Here is a 20,359-nt window from a genome sequence, read left to right as displayed (position 1 = left end):
CTAGAATCTCTTGGCAGGATTTGAACCCAATCCCCAGAATATGACCTGGATCTCTGAATTAATTGTCTAACGATAGCAACACTAGGCCATCACTTTCCTAATTGTCACCTTCTAACTGTCATTTAGAAAAGGCTCAGGTGGAGCAGTTGGGCCTGTTTTTGTGCTTTACTTTATAATATTTTGTTAGGTGGCTCTGTATATGCTTAGTTAATTCTGATGAATAGTGTATTGCCTGCAATGAGGTAGTTGACTATTACACAGGCAGACTAGAGCAAGTTCATACCTGCAAACACAAGATCATCTCAATACACTCTCTACCGTCAGCTTTGTGTTTGCTATGGCAGACAATAAGTTGCTGGGACTGTTTGTAAGTGGGACGGCTTTCTTGGTCATGACGTATGAGTCTGTTGTTTATTTGTCTCAGATTTCCTTTACTTCCTGTTAGCACAGCACTTTTGCTTCCATTTTCTCTTTCTCTTTGATTGATATTAAGTTAATTGTTTGAGTCTAATTTTGGGAGAAAACTGGCTGAAATTGTGAAAATAAGATATAAACTGAAAGTATAAGAACACTTGTTCCAAAAACAGGTAGACTTTAATGCAAATTGAGATGTCTCCTGGTTCAAATTACAAAGCTCTGAGCATTTTCTATTTTTAAAACTATACAGAGGAATAGGATTTTCTTTTGAAAGAGCTGGTTGCATGATCACTTTAAATTAAAATTCCCATAACCACCTGCTGAAAACTGTGCCGTGCTCTCTTTAAGAGACACAAAATTGTATGGTATGGTAATTGGTCAGTTATGGAACTGCTGGAACAGATTTGCTTGGTTGCTGCACTCCGTGAACTCAAACAAACAATCAATTTTCAGCCACAAAAATCTGTGACAAAGGACCTTTGCCTCTTTTGCATTGTTCCGCGATGGCTCTCTAAATGGAGCAAGCTCCTAACTGTGGCCATGATCCGTGGTCTACACTGATGATCATTGCTGGATTCCTGAAGATTGAGGAATTGGACAGGAAGAAAGCAAGGAATTAAAGAGAGGGCATGTCAGATGCAAGGGCAAGGCTGTGATGTTCAGAGTTATCCTGTACATCCTGAGACCAGGCCTCTTGATTGAGAGGAAAGCCTACAAGGTTGAGGACCACCTTGACAGGCTTTGAGGGATGGAAATCAGGAGCCAAGAGAGACCAGTGCAAATCCCTGAGCTACCACTAAATTCCCATGAGCACAGAGATAAATGGCTTCAAGTGGCTCATTGTGAGCACTAATGGGTAAGAGTTTATTACGTAAAAATTGGTAATGTAGGGGAAAGAAAATAGAATCATTTATAGTGTGCTCTTGTGGCACAGTGGTATAATGCCTACCTCTGAGCCTGGGTTCAGGTCTCACCTACTCCAGATGTGTTTGAAAACATCTCTGAACAGGTTGATTAGTTAAATATCGATTTAAAAAAATGAAGTATTCAACATGATTTCTTTGGGGCTGCAAGCTTTGTCTAATTCTTCTCAAATGAATTCACTTAGAAAAAAAAACTGTGATTACATTTATATAGCACCTTTCACAACCTCAAATTGTCCAAATGCATTTTACAGACAATGGAGAACATTTGAAGTGTAATCATTATTATGATGCCACAGCCAATCCATGCACAGCAAGTTCCAACAAACAGCAGTGTCACAATGACCGGAAAATGTGATTTAGTGATGTTGTTTGAAGGATCAGTGTGAGCTAGAATATCAGAGAGAACGGTCTTGCCTGTTTATGAACATGCCCTGGAAATTATTTTCATTTAACCAAGAGAGGAAAGACTGCGTGGCTGACAATGCGGCACTCAGCACAACATTGGAGTGTCAGCCTCGATTATGTACTCAACTCTCTAAAGTGAAATTGACCCCTTGACCGATGCATTACAATACGAAGACAGGGTTCCATAGATGACAGCACCTCTGACACTTCAAATTTGAGAATGGACGATTAATGGCATCAATGTAACAAACCCAGTTGCTTCCTGTTCATGACCAGCAGCAGTCACTGGGTGGCAACCATGAACGGACACTGGGAGATGTTTTATCTATTCCTCCTCAAGCCAGTACATCTAAGACCAATTTTAACAGCTTTTACCATGCTGGTGATGACTATTCCAAATAAACCTGTTGGACTATAACCTGGTGTTGTGTGATTTTTAACTATGAGATGTTCTGAATCCTGTGAGACACAGTGAACAACATATATTGTGTTAAGCTACTGAGCTAATTGATATTTCAGATGGAGAAAATTCTTGAGCTTTTTTTATTCTTTGGATTTGTTTTGTGCTGCATCGTTTGGGCTAATGGTTATTATAATGTGTCTCTATGGTCAGCAGGTTTCCTCAGAAAGCTAGTTTTATTTAACTATGTATTTGTAATTGTAAATTTTGTTTCACAGCTTGACTCTTCTAGGAACTGCTTCTGAAAGCTTCTAGGATTTAAGTGCTGTTCTCAACTAAGTTAATTGTATACAGTAATACATCTCAAGGACGTATTGTCTATAATTTGAAACAAGTTATTTAAAACCTGTATAGATCATTGAGTGCTGGAGGAGAAAAGATTCATGGATTTTGCTCAGTTTTTTAACCTTCATTTCTTCAGGGGAATAGAAAGAGTATTACCACCTTGAGTGTTGACAAGAGTTGTCAGTTGGAAGAGACTTGTGCAGTGGAGAGGCAACTGCTTTCAGACAGTCCTAGCTGCCACGCCACCAAAAGGCATGGTCAGGTTTCTCAAAATAATTACAGGAACTGTTTAATTCATCCATTCAGGATCTTTTCCAGGTACCCCAATATTCAATGCAGCACCTCTTAGCTAGAAATCTATGTCATGTGTTACTCACTCAATGAAGAAAATGTCTTGATATCATTCTTAACTTTCTACTTTAAATCAAACTTGCCTCCTAACCCTGACCCCATCTTATGTTTGCATTTATTTGAAAGTGAATTTTGAGATTTGTATTTTCCATTCTCTTAACTATCTGCAACAGCTTTCAGATTATCTCTCATCTGCAGTCCCATGTTTCCTTTCCTTATCATCTGGAATCAGGTCTATTGGCTCCTCTCTTCACTTCTTTTGGCACTTGGAAGTCTCTCTTGTTTCTGGGTGACCAGAACTGAACAGGCATGCATTGCCTTGAATATAGAATGACCATCTCCAATAACAGACAATCTAACCATTGCCCCTTGACATTCAATGGCATCACCCACTATCACTGAATCCTCCACTATCAACATTCTTGGATTTCAAAAATTTCTATTCTACAAAATTATAACATAATAAAAAGTTATATTTTTGTTTCAGGTTTCCAGCATCCACAATTCTGTAATTCTCTCTAATTTTGTAATCAACCCTACCAACAAGGGTAAAACTAGGTAAAGGGCCTTGACCCAAAACGTCGATTTTACTGCTCCTTGGATGCTGCCTGAACTGCTGTGCTTTTCCAGCACCACTATACTCCAAAATACACCCCCCTACCAACAGGGGTAGTGCTGTTGTCACCTGGTGTCCCAACTTGTTTATTGCAGAGGCTGAGCGTCAGCTCTCAGACATCTCCTCCTATCTTTCACGGACCATGACAACACCATCAAACATCAAGTTAATGTTTCCTCAATGGTCATTAATCATATTTCACCATGTGATCTCCAACCCACTGCCTCCAACCTCATAGACCCCCAACCCCACATTGCTGGTTTTTACCTCCTTCCCAAAATCCACAAACAGGACTGCCTTGGCAAACCCATTGTTTCTGCCTGCTCTTGCCCCATAGAACTCATCTCTTCCTATCTCAACTTCATTTGTTCTCTCCTTGTCCAGTCCTTTCCCATTTACATCTGCATACACTTCCTGGTGCAGTAATGCATTTGCACATGATATTACACAAAGTCTACATGATGACATCAGTGCTTGAAGCCAAGCATTCCCCAGTGAGTGCATATGCATAGTTGCCTGCAGTTGCTGGGGTCAGAAAGCACTCCTGTACTTTCCTATTTTACAGTCGTGACTAAACTCCAAAAATACTACAAGGACTGTAAAGTACTTGGGATATGCAGTGCTCTATAAGTGCAAACATTTCTTCTCCTTTTTCAGTGCTCCCTTTAGCATTTGCACATATGATTACTTTGCATTGAGTTTTTGAATCCAAGTCATTGATATAAATTACAAACAGTAGTGGTCCCAGGATTGAGCCCTTGGGCACCAACTGCCTCGTTCTCCCATCTGGTGACAATCAGATAGCTTGCTCCCTCTCTATCTCAGCAAATTGTAATTATGGAAATGCTGCATTAAAAAAAAATCCCATCAAGAATAAAGAAGACTGTCTAGAATTCCCAACTAAACTCCTGCCAACCAGCCCAACCCCCACTTCCCATTCTCCACAACCCTGCTCAAGACACGTTTTAAACTCACTTCCTCAATCCACCTTTCCTCATATCACTTTCTTTATTTGGTTATCCAATTTTACTTGAGTACAACAAAATGATATGGCTTTGAGTTTTTTCTTTAATTAAGGCCTTTCTTGTTCTGCATATTGATTCTATTAGCAAATCTTGTTTATGTTTGTTTTCTTAATTTTCTTCAGTGATGAGAGGAATAGAAAATATTTTCACTGTGCTGTAAAGTCTGTAATTTCTTTCCTATTGATGTTATGAAAGTTTTCTCATGACAACATTGGTAATTTCAATATACTCTTCTTTTTTATGCTATGTATCTAACAGGCCCAATAAAATCTTCTACCAGCTGCTCCTTGACCAGTTGGATGACAGAAGATGTTACATGAACTCTTTTTGCAAACACAAGATTGTTGAAGTCAAGACATGCATGGAAATGTGAGAAGTATTGCTTGCAAATTCCGTGCACATTTTCAACTTTCTTATGCTCTTTGTGTTATAGCTTCCCTTGCTCTTGCGAATTACCTCACTTGTGCCCTGTAGTTTCATGCGTGTGGGCAGTAAATTTAGATTCTTCAGCCATGTTATTTGACCAGATAGGACAGTGACACTTACAACTGCCTCAAGGTTAAGATAAAGATCACCTGACACCAGGTTATAGTCCAACAAGTTTAATTGGAAGTACAAGCTTTCAGATCGTTGCTCCTTCGTCAGCAACCTCCAAAAGCTAGTACTTCCAAATAAACCTTTTGGACTACAATCTGGTGCTGTGTGATTTTTTTTAATTCTCCACATCAAGATTAAGATTCATGGAAAAGAAGTTCTGTCAAATTTGAAACAGTTGGATCACCAATTTCTCCAAGGCATCGCTTCCAATGGAGGTACATCTTTTCTAAAGGAGAAAGTTCTACCATTTTGACCTTCTGATATGAATTAACTCTAACTGTTCTGAAACTGTGTTCTGACTTCTGCATGTTTTCCTACTGTGACCTAAACCTTTAAAGATGTGGCATTTTTCAGGCTTTTGTCTGTGAAGCTTTGTTCCTCCACAGCACCGATGCTGACTGTAATTATCTGCTGTTTGGCCTCCTCTTGATATTGACTTATCACAAATGCCTGAAGAGGGTTTATGCCTTAGAAAGTAAATAGATTGGCTTCTGTTGGCTGCATGTACCGAGTTTATTCTTCTCCTCTCAGGATTTATCTGTAAGATCACTTGGTTTCTGGTACAGCACAATTTGCTGCCTCACAGCATTAGGGTCCCAAGTTCAATTCCAGCCTCACTTGACTGTCTGTGTGGTTTTCCTCTGGGTGCTCCAGTTTCCTCCTACAGTCCAAAGATGTGCAGGTCAGGTGAATTGGCCATGCTAAATTGCCCATAGTGTTAGGTGCATTAGTCAGAGGGAAATGGGTCTGGGTGGGTTACTCTTCAGAGGATCAGTGTAGACCTGTTGGGCCAAAAAGGGCCTGTTTCCACACTGTAGAGAATCTAATCATTGCATTTGGCAATGAATGCCTCATTCTTGGTTTAAAGAGTTCTGACTAAATTCTTTTATTTGGCTTTTTTGTGTCTAATTTATATTTGTGTGCCCTTTATTTTACACTTACCACAATTGAAACAATCTCTCCATGTGCACTTTATTGAATTCATTCCACCATTATAAACACTTCCTGTGAGTGTACTCAATCTTGTTTTTCCAAAAAATTTCTGCAGACCATTCAATTCGTTGCTGAATCTGACATCGGTCTTCATTATTCTGGCAATACTCTTGTAAATCTCTGCTCCAGTGCTTCAATATCATCTTTGTAATGTAGAGACTAGAACTATACACAATATTCTAAGTATGATTGAAACAAAGTTCTATGTATAGTTAAAATTACTTGCTGTGCAATCGTATTCTGGCCGTCGGAAATGAATGTCAGTACTTTGTACACATTATGGTCTTATCAATTTGTGCTGCTCATTTTAATGAGTTATCTATCTTTATTCTCAAACCTTTTTTATTACTCTACCCAGATTAATTTCTTACCCTCAGGAAAAAAGTGATCCTTAATCCCACTCCTAAAACTAGTCAACGTATGCTCCATTTGATGCTCATCTGTTACTCTGATAATCCATTTATTTTTTCTTATACTTTGCACAGTCCTCGTCATTATTAACCATATTGTCCTTCTTTCTCCCTGCTCAGCCCCACCAACAATTCAGGATCAACTGTAAATTTGAACACCATACCTCCAATTTATGAGATTTGATCATTTATGTGCACACAAGTAATAATGGTCCCAGTGCAGGAGCCTGTGAGTCTCAGAGAATTCATCTTCTATTTGCTGTTACCTTTCAGTCCATGCTGCTACCTGCCCCTGACTCCACATGCTCTGACCTTTGCAAAGAATCTCTTAATTGACACCTTGTAAATAACCCTCTGAAAGTCTATGTGTACTGCGTTTACTGCAGTGGCGTTGTCTACCCTATCTGTTACTGATTCAGAAAATTCAATAAGGTTAATAAGCTTGACCCTCCTTTTAGCACTCCATGCTGATTATTTCATTATATTCCATCTCTAGATTTTTCAACATCATGTCTTTTAGCAAAGATTCTAATATTTTTCCTTTCACTACTATTAAGCTAACAGGTCTATAATTATAATTATTTTGGATTAATTCTATCTTTTCACAGTTACAAATTAGATCTGTTTCAGCTGATCCTCCAGTTTGAATGACTTTTTTTATAGAATTTTACAAATGCACACTTTTTAAAAATTTCCTGCATACCCTCTTCGAGTATTCATGGATGCAATCTGTCTTCACCCTTCTACTAATCTGCAACTTTTCCTGCTATCTTCCTTTGAGCTATCATAAAAAAGTCCACATTGAAATTATATTATGATGATCATGATGTGGAAGTGCTAATGTTGGACTGGGGTTCACAAAGTTAAAAAAAAAATCACAACACCAGACTATACCTGTTGCACTATAACCTGGTGTTGAGTGATTTTTAATGATGATGATCAGAGATCAATGATCTAATTATATCTTGTACATTAAAAAGCATAAATTAGGATTTAATCTGACTCATCTTGAACAAATCTGTGTATTATTTAATATATATTGATCAAGACCATTTCAAATTGATCTACTCGATGTTTTTTTTGTTTGAAAATGTAGATTAGGGTATGTGATGTATTAAATCTGTACCTGTGGAGTCTCCGAAGTATTTATCCGCACTCCCTTCTTGCTTATCTACAGTACGACCCTTATATCATTCAAAATATCATTCAAAATCACAGTGACTGTTTGCAAGCTCATTGTCGTATTTCACTCTCAGATGAGTTTCTGGTTCTACATACTCCTCGTTCTCAAGACAGTTGACTTTGACCTTTGTAATATCATTCATCCCCAGCTTTGCCTCAACCCGTATTCTGCTAAAAGTGCCATTCAATGCTGTCCAGACCACTCTGCTATCGTGGATGAACATGAGCTCATCAAAGCTGGTCTCCCTACATCATCACTCACACGGTCACATTTTGCACATTGTGCTTATATTTGCTAACTTCATTCAAGGTTGTTTTACTTCTAGACTTAATAATTCCAAAGTACTCCTGGCTGGTCGCCCACATTTTAGCCTTTGTAACCTTAAAGCCATCTGAAACTTGCTACTTAATTCACACCAGTTCCTATACCCTGATTGTCTCGGTTCTCACTGACCTTCAATTGCTCCCAGTCAAACAATGCATTGATCTTAAAATTTTTTTTTCTATTCCCTCCCTGGCCTTGCCACTCCCTGTCTCAGCAGTTTCCTTTAGCCTCACAATCTTCTGCGATCCTTGAGTTCTTCTAACTTTAGGCCCTTGTACTTCTTAAATTTTAATCTTTCCACCATTGTTAGTCATGCCTCCAGTTGTCTCCAGGCCTGGAATTCCCTCCCTACACTTTTTCCTTCCCTCATATTTTTTTCCTTTAAGACACTGTTTAAAGCCTACTTCTTTGAATAATTTACTGGTCATTTGACCTAACATATCCTATGTGGCTTTGTATCATAGTTTGTTTTGCAATGCAAAACACATTGGGACAATTTATTCTATTTGATTTGGACTTTCCTGCATCTAGAGATATGAGGCAGAAAATACCCATCCCTACATCTATTTCTATAGCTTGTTTCTCCTGGAATAAGCCTGATTGATTCAAAAATTGATTGAAATACAGCTTGATTGATGAAATTCTGCATTAAGCATAATTGATAATGAGCCTTGCTGTTGTAGGTGTAAGAGAAGGATTTTCAGGTTGACAAATCAACCTGTTTGACTGCAGTTCAAATTCTGTGGTCTGAGGACTATAATAGCACTTGATGCTGAAGTTTCTGGCCCAGAAGTAGGTGTTCATTGCACTGTGCCACATAAGACCTCCTTTTCTTTGACATTAGCAATGCGACAAAGGATCTGTTTCTGTGCTGTACGTCTCTATGACTCTATGACTCTACAAGTTGTAATTGTTGACCCATATTTAAAACGCCCATCCTCCTGGTTGAATTACTGCATGATTTCAACTCACCCCATTTCTGTAACCTACTCAGTTCAAGAACTGGGGAATCCGTCAGAATTTTTGACTAGGTTGAGACAACTGGCAGAGACATGTGACTTTGGTTTAACCCTTAATGAGATGCTGAGAGACCATTTGGTATGTGGAATTAATAATGCAACCACACAAAAGCACCTACTAGCTGAAGCCCAACAACTTCAGGCAGGCACTACAACTGGCTTTAACATTAGAAAATTTGGAAAGTGAAGCATATGAGTTAATGTGTACAGATGGAAGTAGACACCCTTGTCAGGCCAACTGACCTTGGGGGACACCACATGAGAGAAAGAATCTTCTGAACACAGGGAGTCTAGGTCAGCCCACAGCAAAACCCCAAAACAAAGCCAAGTCTTGGCTAAATAGTTAACATTTTGATTTGATTTGATTTGATGTATTTATTGTCACATGTATTTTGTTACAAAATACAGTGAAAGGTGTTGTATAGTGTCACCACTCTTGGCGCCATCTTATAACACAGAAAAATAAACTAAAACATAAAATATAAAGGCAAAAGAATAAAAGAAAGAAATAAAAAATGTTCACGTTTACAATCCTTCTTGTTGTGTGCTCTGCCATGGGCCATGGTCCTGGTATTCAGGTACAAGTCCCTTCACTATGCCACTGCTGGAATGAAAGTCACCACTCTTTGGTGCCATCACACCTCTACTGATGCCTTCACCACTGTGACTCCTCGATGGACCTCGCCAAAGCAAACACCACCGATGCCGTTGGGTACCACCCCAATCCAAACTCAAGTCCCCCACTGCCATGAGTCTGCTCTGGGCCCACTTTGCAATGCAGCTGCTGCAGATGCCTTGGAGTTTTGTACAGGGCCCAAACTCACCTCCACTACCACCTCCATGAATCTGCGCTGGACGCACATGCTTGCTGGGAACCTGAATTGCCCTTTACCTAGCAGCCAAGAGTCAATGCTAGGACTACCTCATCAAACTTAGTTTTATGAAAACATTCGCAAGGTAAAGAAAATCTCACAACAAATTGTTAACTTTTCTCCAAACTGGGCTGACTACCTGAAAAACGCATATACTACCTGCTCTGGTGAACTTGTTGGAGCCGCTGGATTCAGTTCACTGAACTCCATTGGCAGGGCACCCAGGATCTTCTTAGTGAAAAGGTGGGTCTCACAAGGAGTCTTCACCGGCCAAACCTTCAGGACTTCCTTCAGGATCTGAGCCAGAAAGCCATTGTAGTTGCTGTGGACTTGATTCAGCAAAAGAGTCCCATTAGGGCCTGAACTGAGGATGAGAACACATTGGCCAAAATCTAGGAAAGTGCACACCCTGGAAAGTCTACCTACATCTGGTTTGGAACAATTAAATTGCTTAACAACATCCAAAACAGAACCAATCAAAGTAAACATCTGGTTAAATGGTCACCTGATTCTAATGAAGGCTGATACTGGCACTTCAGTGATTGCGGAATTAGTTTTTAACAAAATCTGCTCTGGACTCGAACCCTTAAGTTTGTGTAAGACTTCAACTAGACGGAGAACCTATACTAGGGAACCTTTACAGATTAAGGTAAATTTCGGTTCCGGTCTCATATGAAAAGCAGCTGGTTCAGTTTCACTGATTGTAGTAAAAGGCTCATGCCCAACCTATGATGGAGCAAAATAGATTGAATAAGGTTCACCTTGATTGGTTTAATATTTTTCAAATAGAAAATGGCTGCCGGAGTGAAGTCCTAGTTAAGTACACTGAGGTTTTTCAGGAGCTAAGGCCACCTTGGATGTTGACCAGGAAACCACTCCATGATTCTGCAAGCCACATCCAATATCATTTGCCTTATGGGCAAAAGTAGAGGTGGAAATCCTGAGGCTGGAAAGCAAAGGAATCATCAAACTCGTCCAGTTTGCAGAATGGCATCACCAATCATACTGATTGTGAAGCCCGATGGATCAGTGCACCTTTGTGGGGATCTTAAACAAATGGTGAACTACTTTTTGCAGCTGGATTAATATCCAATCCCTCGCATAAAGGACTTCTATGCAAAGCTGGCAGGGGAGCTGTCCTTCATGAAGCTGGACATGAGCCACGTGTACCCACAATTGCAGTTAGATGAGGATTCATACAAGCATGCAACAATTAATACCCATAAGGGTTTGTACCAATGTACGAGACTGCCATCTGGGGTATCATCAGGCTGTACCCCATTTTTCAGCGCACAATGAAGAACATTATATAAGGTCTACCCAAGGTCACCATTTATCTGAATGACAGACTAATAATAGAATAATATAGGGGTGACATGGTGGCTCAGTGGTTAGCACAGTTGCCTCACAGTGACAGAGGCCCGGCTTCAATTCCAGCATTGGGCGACTGTCTGTGTGGAGTTTACACATTCTCCCTGTGTCTGTGTGGGTTTCCTCCGGGTGTTCCGGCTTCCTCCCGCAGGCTAGGTAAATTGGTTATGCTAAGTTGCCCATAGTGTTAGGTGCTTTAGTTAGAGAGAAATGGGTCTGGGTGGGTTACTCCTCGGAGGGTCGGTGTGGACTTGTTAGGCTGAAGTACCTGTTTCCACACTGTAGGGATTCTAATAATTGGGTAGACCAAACAAGAGCAAGTGGAGAACTTGGACATTCTTGGCAGGAGAAGCCTTAGAAATGAAAAATGTGTGTTCCAGGCACACCAAGTGACCTACTTTGGTTAGAGTCAACAAAACTGGATTACACCAGTTGGAAGATAAAATGAGGACAATCAAAGATGCCCCGGTTCCCACATCTGTATCAGAGCTTAGGTCTTTCCTTAGATTGGTGAATTATTACAGAGAGTTCACACATAACCTGGCCTCCATCCTAACACACTATTGAAAAATGTCGGCCTTGGAAATGGTCTCATTACCAAGACATAGCCATTAGGGAAATGGAAATGTAGTTATCATCGTTTAAGGTGTTGAAATACTACAATCACAAGCGAGATCTGGTGATGTCATGCGATACCCCCCCATGTGGTATCAAAGTAGTGTTGGCTCACAGATGGCCCAATGGAGAGGAATGCCCAATAGTGTGTGCTTCCCAGACTTTGGATGATGCAGAGCATAAATACTCCCAGATAGAGAAGGAAAGTTCCACCGATAACTTTACAAACATAAATTTGTTAATAGTAACTGACCGCTACCCCTGCTAGGGCTACTCAAAGAGGAAAAGGCCATGCCACCCATAGTTTAAGGTTGAATTCAGTACTGGGCTTTCATTTAAGAGCATACAAGTTGGAACACCATCTGAGAAGCCAAGTAGCAAATGCAGATGCCTTAAGCCGCTTCTCACCGAAAGATACACCACTGCTGGAGTCACCACTGGAAGAGTCCGTTCAGGTTTTAAACTTTCCCGACACCCTTTCAGTCACCACTCACAACATCAGAATGTGGATGCAAAACAATCTGGACCTGGCAAAACTAAAACAGCTGGTAGCAATGGGGGATAAACAAAGGCCTCAAAACCAGTTTTGAAACCTGGATCCAGCGAGACCAGATCACCATAGAGGAACACATGTTACTATAGGGAGCAAGAGTGTTTGACCCGAGCAAATGTTGCAGTCAGATACTGGCTGAACTCCACTAGGATCATCCAGCGGTGTCCAAAATGAAGATTTCGGTGAGGCATTATGTCTGGTGACCAGGAGTGGATGCAGACATAGCTGTGTTGGAGTAGTGCCCAGTGTGCCAGCAAAGACAAAAATTATCCCTAGCAGCTTGCCCACATTTCTCAGAATGGCCGGGTAAATGTTAACTATTCTGGCCCTTCTATGGGCTCAAAGTGCTTCGTCATTGTGAATGTTCACTCAAAGTGGTCGGACATAATTAAGTTCGTTCGTCAAACACGGGGACGATGAAAGAAAAGCTGCGGGCATATTTTGTAATACATGGGGTCCCAGAAACATTAATCACAGGCAATGGGCTAATATTTACCAACAGGGAATTTGAGTATGGTTAGTAAGTTTTTGGATGACACCAAAACTAGTGATATAGCGGACAGTGAAGAAGATTGTCTAAGATTACAACAAAATGTTGATCAATTGAATCAGTTGGCTGAAGAATGGCAGATAGATTTTAATTTGGATAAATGCGAGGTATTGCATTTTGGTAAAACAAACAAGGGCAGGACCTACACAATTAGAAGTACGGCCTTGGGTAGTGTTGTAGAACAGAGAGATTTAGGGGTTCAGGTACATAATTCTTTGAACTTTGCAACACATATAGGGAGGATCATTAAAAAGGCATTTAGCACACTTGCTTTCATTGCTCAGAACTTTGAGTATAGAAGTTAGGACTTTATTTTAAGGTTGTACGGAATATTTATGAGGCTTCTTCTGAAATACTGTGTCTAGTTCTGATAACTGTGATGTAAGAAGGATATTATTTGGCTGGAGAGGATTCAGAAACCCTTTGTCGATTTTTCTGCTCCTCGGATGCTGCCTGACCTGCTGTGCTTTTCCAGCACCACTCTGATCTAAACTCTGGTTTCCAGCATCTGCAGTCCTCACTTTTGCCTGCATGGATAAGAGGCAATGGTCGATGTAAGGTCAGGTCCTGTGATACACAAAGTTCAGGTAGGTGAGGCGGTACTGAACAAACACTTGGATAACATGAAAGCAACAAACTCGCAAACGGTGCAGGAGCAAAACATACCCAGCTTCTCAGAACCACTGGAAAGGCTGTTAGAACTTGTAGTTTCTCCCTCTCCATCTAGTGTCAAAGAAACATCTTTGATGGACGCAGCAGATGTTGCAACTTTGATGTCTTTACCACCTGAAGGAGAGGATGAATTTCTTCCAAGAAGCTCTGGGCTCAACTGGCAGGCAACAATCTGGTACACACAACTTGTATCAGAGGCTGAATTAGAGGAACTGGAACCAGTGGGAAAACAGCCCAGGAGAAGCTACAAGAAAAAGAACAGGTCTTTGATCCTGGACTTCAAGTGGGAGGAATGTAATGATTGTAATGTGGTGAGCCCAGTGGACCTCACAGTATATGAATTCAGTGATTGGACCAGGTTTACAGCCCCAATCAGGGACACCTGGCTGACCGATGTAAACGGGAATGTCAGAGGTTCTGACAACTGGCTCTGAGGAAACCGGACACATTTCAAATACTAGGCACATGTAAATAAAGGGTAACTTGATGACAGAGTACCAGCCTCTGTGGAGTTATTTCAGTATGTTTGTCTGTCAAGGACTGAAGGTCTGGAATTATCTCCCAAATGGTCTCTGTTTCTTTCTCTCCTCTTCCAAGCCATTCCTTAAAACCTAGGAACATGGCTAAGCTTTTGATCAGCTGTCCTCATTAAGTGGCATGGTGTTAAAGTTGGTGTACAAATGTTGCTGTGTAAGTTTGCGGATTGTGTCCCAAAGGTGCCACAGAAACAGAAGTTGTTGTTCATTCCTTCCACTTGATAACGTCCCCGCAAAGTGCATTTGGACTATTTGCAAATTCAAAGGTGCCACATCAATTAATGTAAGTTGTTGCAAAAGCTCTGGAGTAATTTGATCCGCTGCTATCATGGTGAAACCCTGACATCAGCAGGAACCACTGTGACATCATTTGGCTTGGTGAGTGGTGTTCCTGTGTAAACTTTTCTATAGTAGATGGCCCAATGAGTTTTTGAAAAGGGTGGGGGTGGGGTGTGTGTGTCCATTAGGTGAAGTCTGTGTTGGAGGTGGGTGTGGGAGAGGAAGGGTGGGTGTGTGTAGGGGTGCTCAGCTTCTGTTGAGAGGAATTGCCTTAACTTTCCAACAACTTGCAAAGCAAGAGAAAAGTTTATCCCCTCTCTCACTGGGAGGAAGGAGTCTGATGCCCCCAGGGAAAGGTACTCAGGGGAGCTGAATCATAGAGAGTGCTTGGGTGGACTGGGGAGAATGTGGGCAAAGAGGGGGGCGTGTCTGCGCTATTTAAATCAGCGCTTTGGTGCAGCTGAAACCACCAATTGTGAGGGAAAGGCAATTGAAATGTAAATTCGCCTCTAAGTTGAATCCAAGTGCATGCGCAGTACGTCGAAACTGGGACTTAGACGTTGCACAGGGGGCTGGAGCAGCTCAATCTGAGGCAGGTCTTTGGTGTGGATAGAACTCTACTAAGTCCACACACACACCAGTCACACAAAAAAAAATCTACAGAATAATCAGGAGAGAGGGAGACATCCTCGAAAATGAGCGTTGATCACCTCACCCAGGTAGGTGGGACGAGCATGCAGATCGTGAAATCCTGTGTCCTTTTCACCCCCTCCCTCAAAAATAACCCATACATTTGGTGATTTGAAACTTGTGTAAAAATTTCCATCTGTCTGATGGTTCATGGCCCTTTTGGTTGGAAAGGAAGCAAAGTACTAACGTAGATTTTTTTTCTTCCCCCCCCCCCCCCCCCATCCTCCTTGTGTTCACAGCTCAATACGGATTCCCGCTTGAACGGTGAGTATTTTGAGGTGAATTATTAAATATTTTTTTGTTGAAATTTGTCAGGGTTTGTCGCCCCTCTTCCCTCCCTGTCTCTCTGAGGGAAGAACAAGAGGATCAGACATGGCGTCCAGAGACTAAGTCCCGTCTACGTGCCCACAAGCCCTATTGTTCAAATCAGCCTCCGAAATAACCGCCTTACCCGCTCCCCAGCGAGCCCTGAGCCCCGCCGGGCGCCGCCGCTATCCGCGGAGTGTGGCGCGCGGCTGCCGAGGGCCGTTGGGGGCTTCGGGCGGGCGGGCAGCGCGAGCGAAAAGCCGGCTTTTCGGCCGTTAGGACTTAGTCTCTGCGCCATTTTATTTTCCTGACTCTGTGTGTGTGTGGTGTCTCGGTTGCTTCGTGCATGTTGTAGGAGCGAGGCACCCTTCACTCTCTCTCTTTTTCCCCTTTTTTTTTATTTATTACGCTTTAAATCAATGTGTGCCGGGCATTTTTAAAATAGAGGGCAGGAGGAATAAAGGTTTAAAATCCTGGATTTGAGGGGGGCAAACAAAAGAGGTGGTGCAACTTGTTTTTTTTAAAATGCAGTTTACATTTTTTTTATAATTCACGGAGGATCAATGCCTCCACTCACATGGCGGCAGCACCGTGAAAATTATGATGTATTTTTATACATTTTTTTTTTAAAATTGCAATATTTGAAAGGTTCCCTCTTATTTTTAAGTTTGCATTGTATGTTATATTTTTTCCTCTCTCTCTCTCTCTCTGTTCTTGCCTGCCCCAAGTTTTTTTTAAAAAATGACGAGTTTACCGGTTTGCATGGTTTTTTTTTTAGGTTTGTTCGTAGGCTCAGGTTTTCGATATTTCTAGAAGGTGTTTTTTTTTGTAAGGAAAATATGGGTTATATGCGTAATCTTTTTTGAAAAGAAATCGGTGCTGGGATTGTGACTGTCATGTCACCAAACATGTGAGATGTAAGCATTGTCATGATTGTTCTGTGAAGTGGTGACATTGTTTAAGAAATTTTCCATACTTTAAGTTGTTTATTGTATATTTTTTAAAAAGCACCAATCTTTCCCAAAGTTTGGTGAAACTTAAAGGGCATTATTGGGTTGGTTGGAGGAAGGTAATCATAGGTAACTTTATGATCAATTATGTTCCATTTTGCAACTCTAATCTATAGACATGGGTGTAGATCTTTTCTGAATGAGGCTTAAAACTGTGCAATGATTTCAGGTATTGATCCAGTTAAAAGTTTTCTCTTTGGAAAGATTTGCTTTCATTAGAACTGCAGATGATGATGCAGGATGCAAAAATGAAAACTTGTATGTAATTTGAAGTAACTTAACATTAGTAGAAATCCCCAATTTTTAATTATTCCCTGCCATTCAGAATGATCTGCAAAATCCAACTGATTTTATATTATCATTTTGCATATTTGAAGCATAAAAGGATCTATCAAATGTGCATCGGAGTATGACATCTTCCTTTTAAGATTCAAATTGCCCAATGGCAACTACATTTTAATTTGTTTCAACATGTTGATGCCATTCTGTCAAATGACAAGCTCCTGTGCTAGCACGCATGATTGAATGCTTCAAAAGGAAATGAGGTTTTGAGGGGGTGGAGTATTTCTGAATCAAGTTTAGTTGAAGAAACTGTATTGCACTTAATGGGTTTAAAATGAACGGAGAGTGGAGGTGTGATATTAGATTTTCCTTGGTGAGTTCTGTTTTAGATATTAGTAAAGATTAAAACGAGAATACATTTTCAGAAAGAAACACAAAGTTTAATTCTGCAGATCAGTGGGGTACTGTATCTCAGTGATGCATTGGATTTTACTCCAGATTTCATTTTAAGAAGCTGCTTCTCTGAACGTGGATATCACTCTAATAAATTGTGAGTTAGCATCCCAGCTCAAGACTACACTCAAATATTCTTGTTAAAGCTGTAACTTGTAATATGGTTTCATATTTCTGATGCTTTTTAGCATTTAATGTGGCCATTTAGGCATTTACCTTAGGCAAGATCTAATCTAGTATGAGGGGAAGGCCCATTCAGTCTTTTCTTGGGGGCAAGTTTGAGCGGATCAGGGAGATCAGAAGCAGGAACTTTGACCTCTTTTCTCCCAAACTGAGCACTGGCTGTGGGATGAATTTAGTCTGTCCAGCATCCATTCTTTCTTTACCACAATGATCATGGGTGACTAGTATTTCTGGTTTTAGCTGGAATTCCTTTGTAATGTTGTGTTCACTGACCAATAATCTGCAGTGACAAAATCATTGTGAAAGCTGAGGAAATGTGGTTCTTTTATCTGTTAACCTTCAAATCATTCTTCCACATCCTTGATCCTTTTTCCTGGAGCCCACCTCACTGATCGTGTATGTGCTCAACAGGTGGAAAACAGAACCATGTACTGCAACTAACTTTTTCCAATACTTTAACTGTATTTTGAATGGGCTTTTTTTCTTCATGGAGTTGCAGGCTCCAGTCTAGTTGTGAGGTCATGGGGATTTGCACTCGAGTGGCCATTCTTCATGAATGAGCCTGTATTCCTGGGAAGTGCACTGCAAAGACTGATCTGACCAGAGTACCCTCTCAGTTGGAATCACTGAATAATAAGCTGTGCAGTCTGTCCAGATTTAGCCCTTGGGGAAATAAATGTTGGTTATAATATTCGGAGTTGTTCTGGTTCAATCCAGCTAACTGAGCAAGCACCAAAGATCAGAGCTGGGATCTACTGTGTTGGCTTTGGTACAGTTCCTGCCAGGCTGTCAACTTGGAAACCATACTAAAGAATGAACTAACATATCATAAAAGTTTATTCAGTTTGTCTTTTAAATCAGTGAGTCATATCTTGACGTGATTCCAATGACGCTATAGTCTTCCACTACCATCCTGAAGAGGCTGTTTTTGCCCCACAAGGCTGGATCATCATAATAACATACAGTCTTTGCACATGCACAGTTTCCAAACAGGGGTCACTGACCATTATTCTGTGTTGAGAAATGGGATGAATTTACTTTGCTCAGGTGAAATCAACCCAGTGTAAGGGCAGAAATCAAATCTGGAACATTATTTAAATTTTTTTCAAGAAAAATATTTAATTTGGTGTTAAGTTACTCCATTTGCGCTGGTGAATTTGGTCAGTTACCTAAGAATGCTTGAGCATCTATTGTAAATTCCACAGAGGAAACTCAGGGGGTGATAGAATTGCTGGCCTAACGTCAGGAAATTGCCAACCTACAATTAAGCAGAGCGTGAATGAACACCTTTTTTAAATTTTCAGCTGATCAAAGAACTAGAATACACCTGTAAAGATGGTAGCATGTCTGCTATAACCAATTACTTTTTATGAAGTAATGAAAATCATGCACAGAGTAATGTCTAAACATGTTATCTACTATAGGCTTCCAGAACAATTTTGATTTATAAAGTCCCTCATAAGAGATGTTCGTTAAAGTTGAAGCCCGTGAAACTGAGCACAATATATTGTCGCAGGAGATTGTCTCTTTCTGTTCAGCCAAAGTAGAGATAATGGGCTTGTGCTCGTAATTGATAGGATATGACCTTCAAGGATCTGTATTAGGGCCTGAACTATTTGCCATAGCAACTTCACTGATGAGTTGCAAAGCTATATGACTGCATTTTGCAATGTCCCAAGACAGGAAGCACTTTTAAGTAGTGTAGGTGAAAATGTAAAATTAAAGATTGGTAAAGTGAATGGGTAAAACTCCTCTGGCAAATTTGATTTTTAATGTCCAGTCATCCACAGATGAAATGGGGTACATGCTAGATGCTAAAACACTACAAAGGTGGTAGTCCAAACAGATTTGGTAACAAAGTGAAAAGTACAAACATTTTCCCTTAGCATTGGAGGCTGAGGGGTGACCTTTATAAAATCATGAGGGGGTATGGATAAGGTAAATAGACAAGGTCATTTCCTTCAGGTGGGGAGTCCAGAACTGGAGGGCATAGGTTTAAGGTGATAGGGGAAAGATTTAAAAGGGGCCTAGGTGGCAACTGTTTCACACAGGGTGGTGTATGAAAACAGCTGCCCGAGGAAATGGTGGAACCTGGTACAAAACAACTTTTAAAAGGCATCTGGATGGGTATATGAATAGGAAGGATTTAGAGGAATATGGGACTAGAATAGTTTTGGACATCTGGTTGGCTTTGAGAGTTGGACCGAAAGGGTCTGTTTAAATACATAAAATAATCAATTGCATAGGTAACACTCTCCTTTTTTGGATCTGGAGGATAAGAATACAAGGGGGTAGAAGTTCTACTTCAACTCTACTTAGCCTTGGTTAGCTAGCACTTGGGGTTTTGAGATGTTCTAGATATCTCGCCTTGGTAGGATTTGCTGTATTTGGAGGATGTGCAGTGTAACTGTACCAGAAATGTAGGGTTTCCAAGTGTTAAATGACAAGCAGCAGTTACACAAATTAGTCTTTTATTCCCTGGAATTTTGAAGTTTCAGGGATGATTTTGATAAATTGCCTGGAAAAAAAAAGTTAGGCTAGACAGATAAACTGTTCTGCCAGTTGGTGGGTCAAGCATTTGAAGGTGGGCAGTAGTTGCAGAGTTCAAAACATTTTGAGCCAGTCTCTCCAAGAGTGAAATTAGTGGGTGTTGGTACATATTTGGAATTCTACTCTGCAAAGGGCAATTTTATTCCAAAAAGCTGGTACTTTTCAAAGTGATATTTAAGAAAGGTTGTTAACCAAACATTTAAAAGGATCTGGGTCACAAATCATGATCTCATTCAGTGATGGGACATGCTCAAGGGATTACATGGCTTGCTTTTGTTCCTATATTTCCTTGCTTGAGCTGTTCTTTTTTTTCCATATTGATTTGGTGAACATGCTCAGTTTGTGACAGTCTTCTTCAGAGAAGAGTGACTTGAATATAAATAGAATCCTTCCTTTTACACTCACTGATTCGTGCTATTGGTACTT

At 40.6% G+C, this 20,359-nt stretch overlaps 1 protein-coding gene across 3 annotated transcripts in view; it reads left to right on the top strand.

Annotated features, from left to right (window-relative positions):
- Positions 1-15,011: 15,011 nt before the first annotated feature.
- The window catches only part of LOC140462899 (DNA topoisomerase 1-like), a 68,654-nt gene continuing 63,306 nt past the window's right edge, over positions 15,012-20,359 (top strand). For all 3 annotated transcript variants that reach the window (XM_072556343.1, XM_072556342.1, XM_072556341.1), the window contains exons 1-2: positions 15,012-15,178; positions 15,389-15,413. In XM_072556343.1, the coding sequence (XP_072412444.1) occupies positions 15,155-15,178; positions 15,389-15,413 (49 nt within the window). In that variant the 5' untranslated portion in view covers positions 15,012-15,154. The remainder of the gene's footprint in view (positions 15,179-15,388; positions 15,414-20,359) is intronic.

Source organism: Chiloscyllium punctatum, chromosome 37 (assembly GCF_047496795.1).
Source record: "Chiloscyllium punctatum isolate Juve2018m chromosome 37, sChiPun1.3, whole genome shotgun sequence".
NCBI classification, from domain to species: domain Eukaryota; kingdom Metazoa; phylum Chordata; class Chondrichthyes; order Orectolobiformes; family Hemiscylliidae; genus Chiloscyllium; species Chiloscyllium punctatum.
This window is presented reverse-complemented; position numbering and strand designations above follow the sequence as displayed.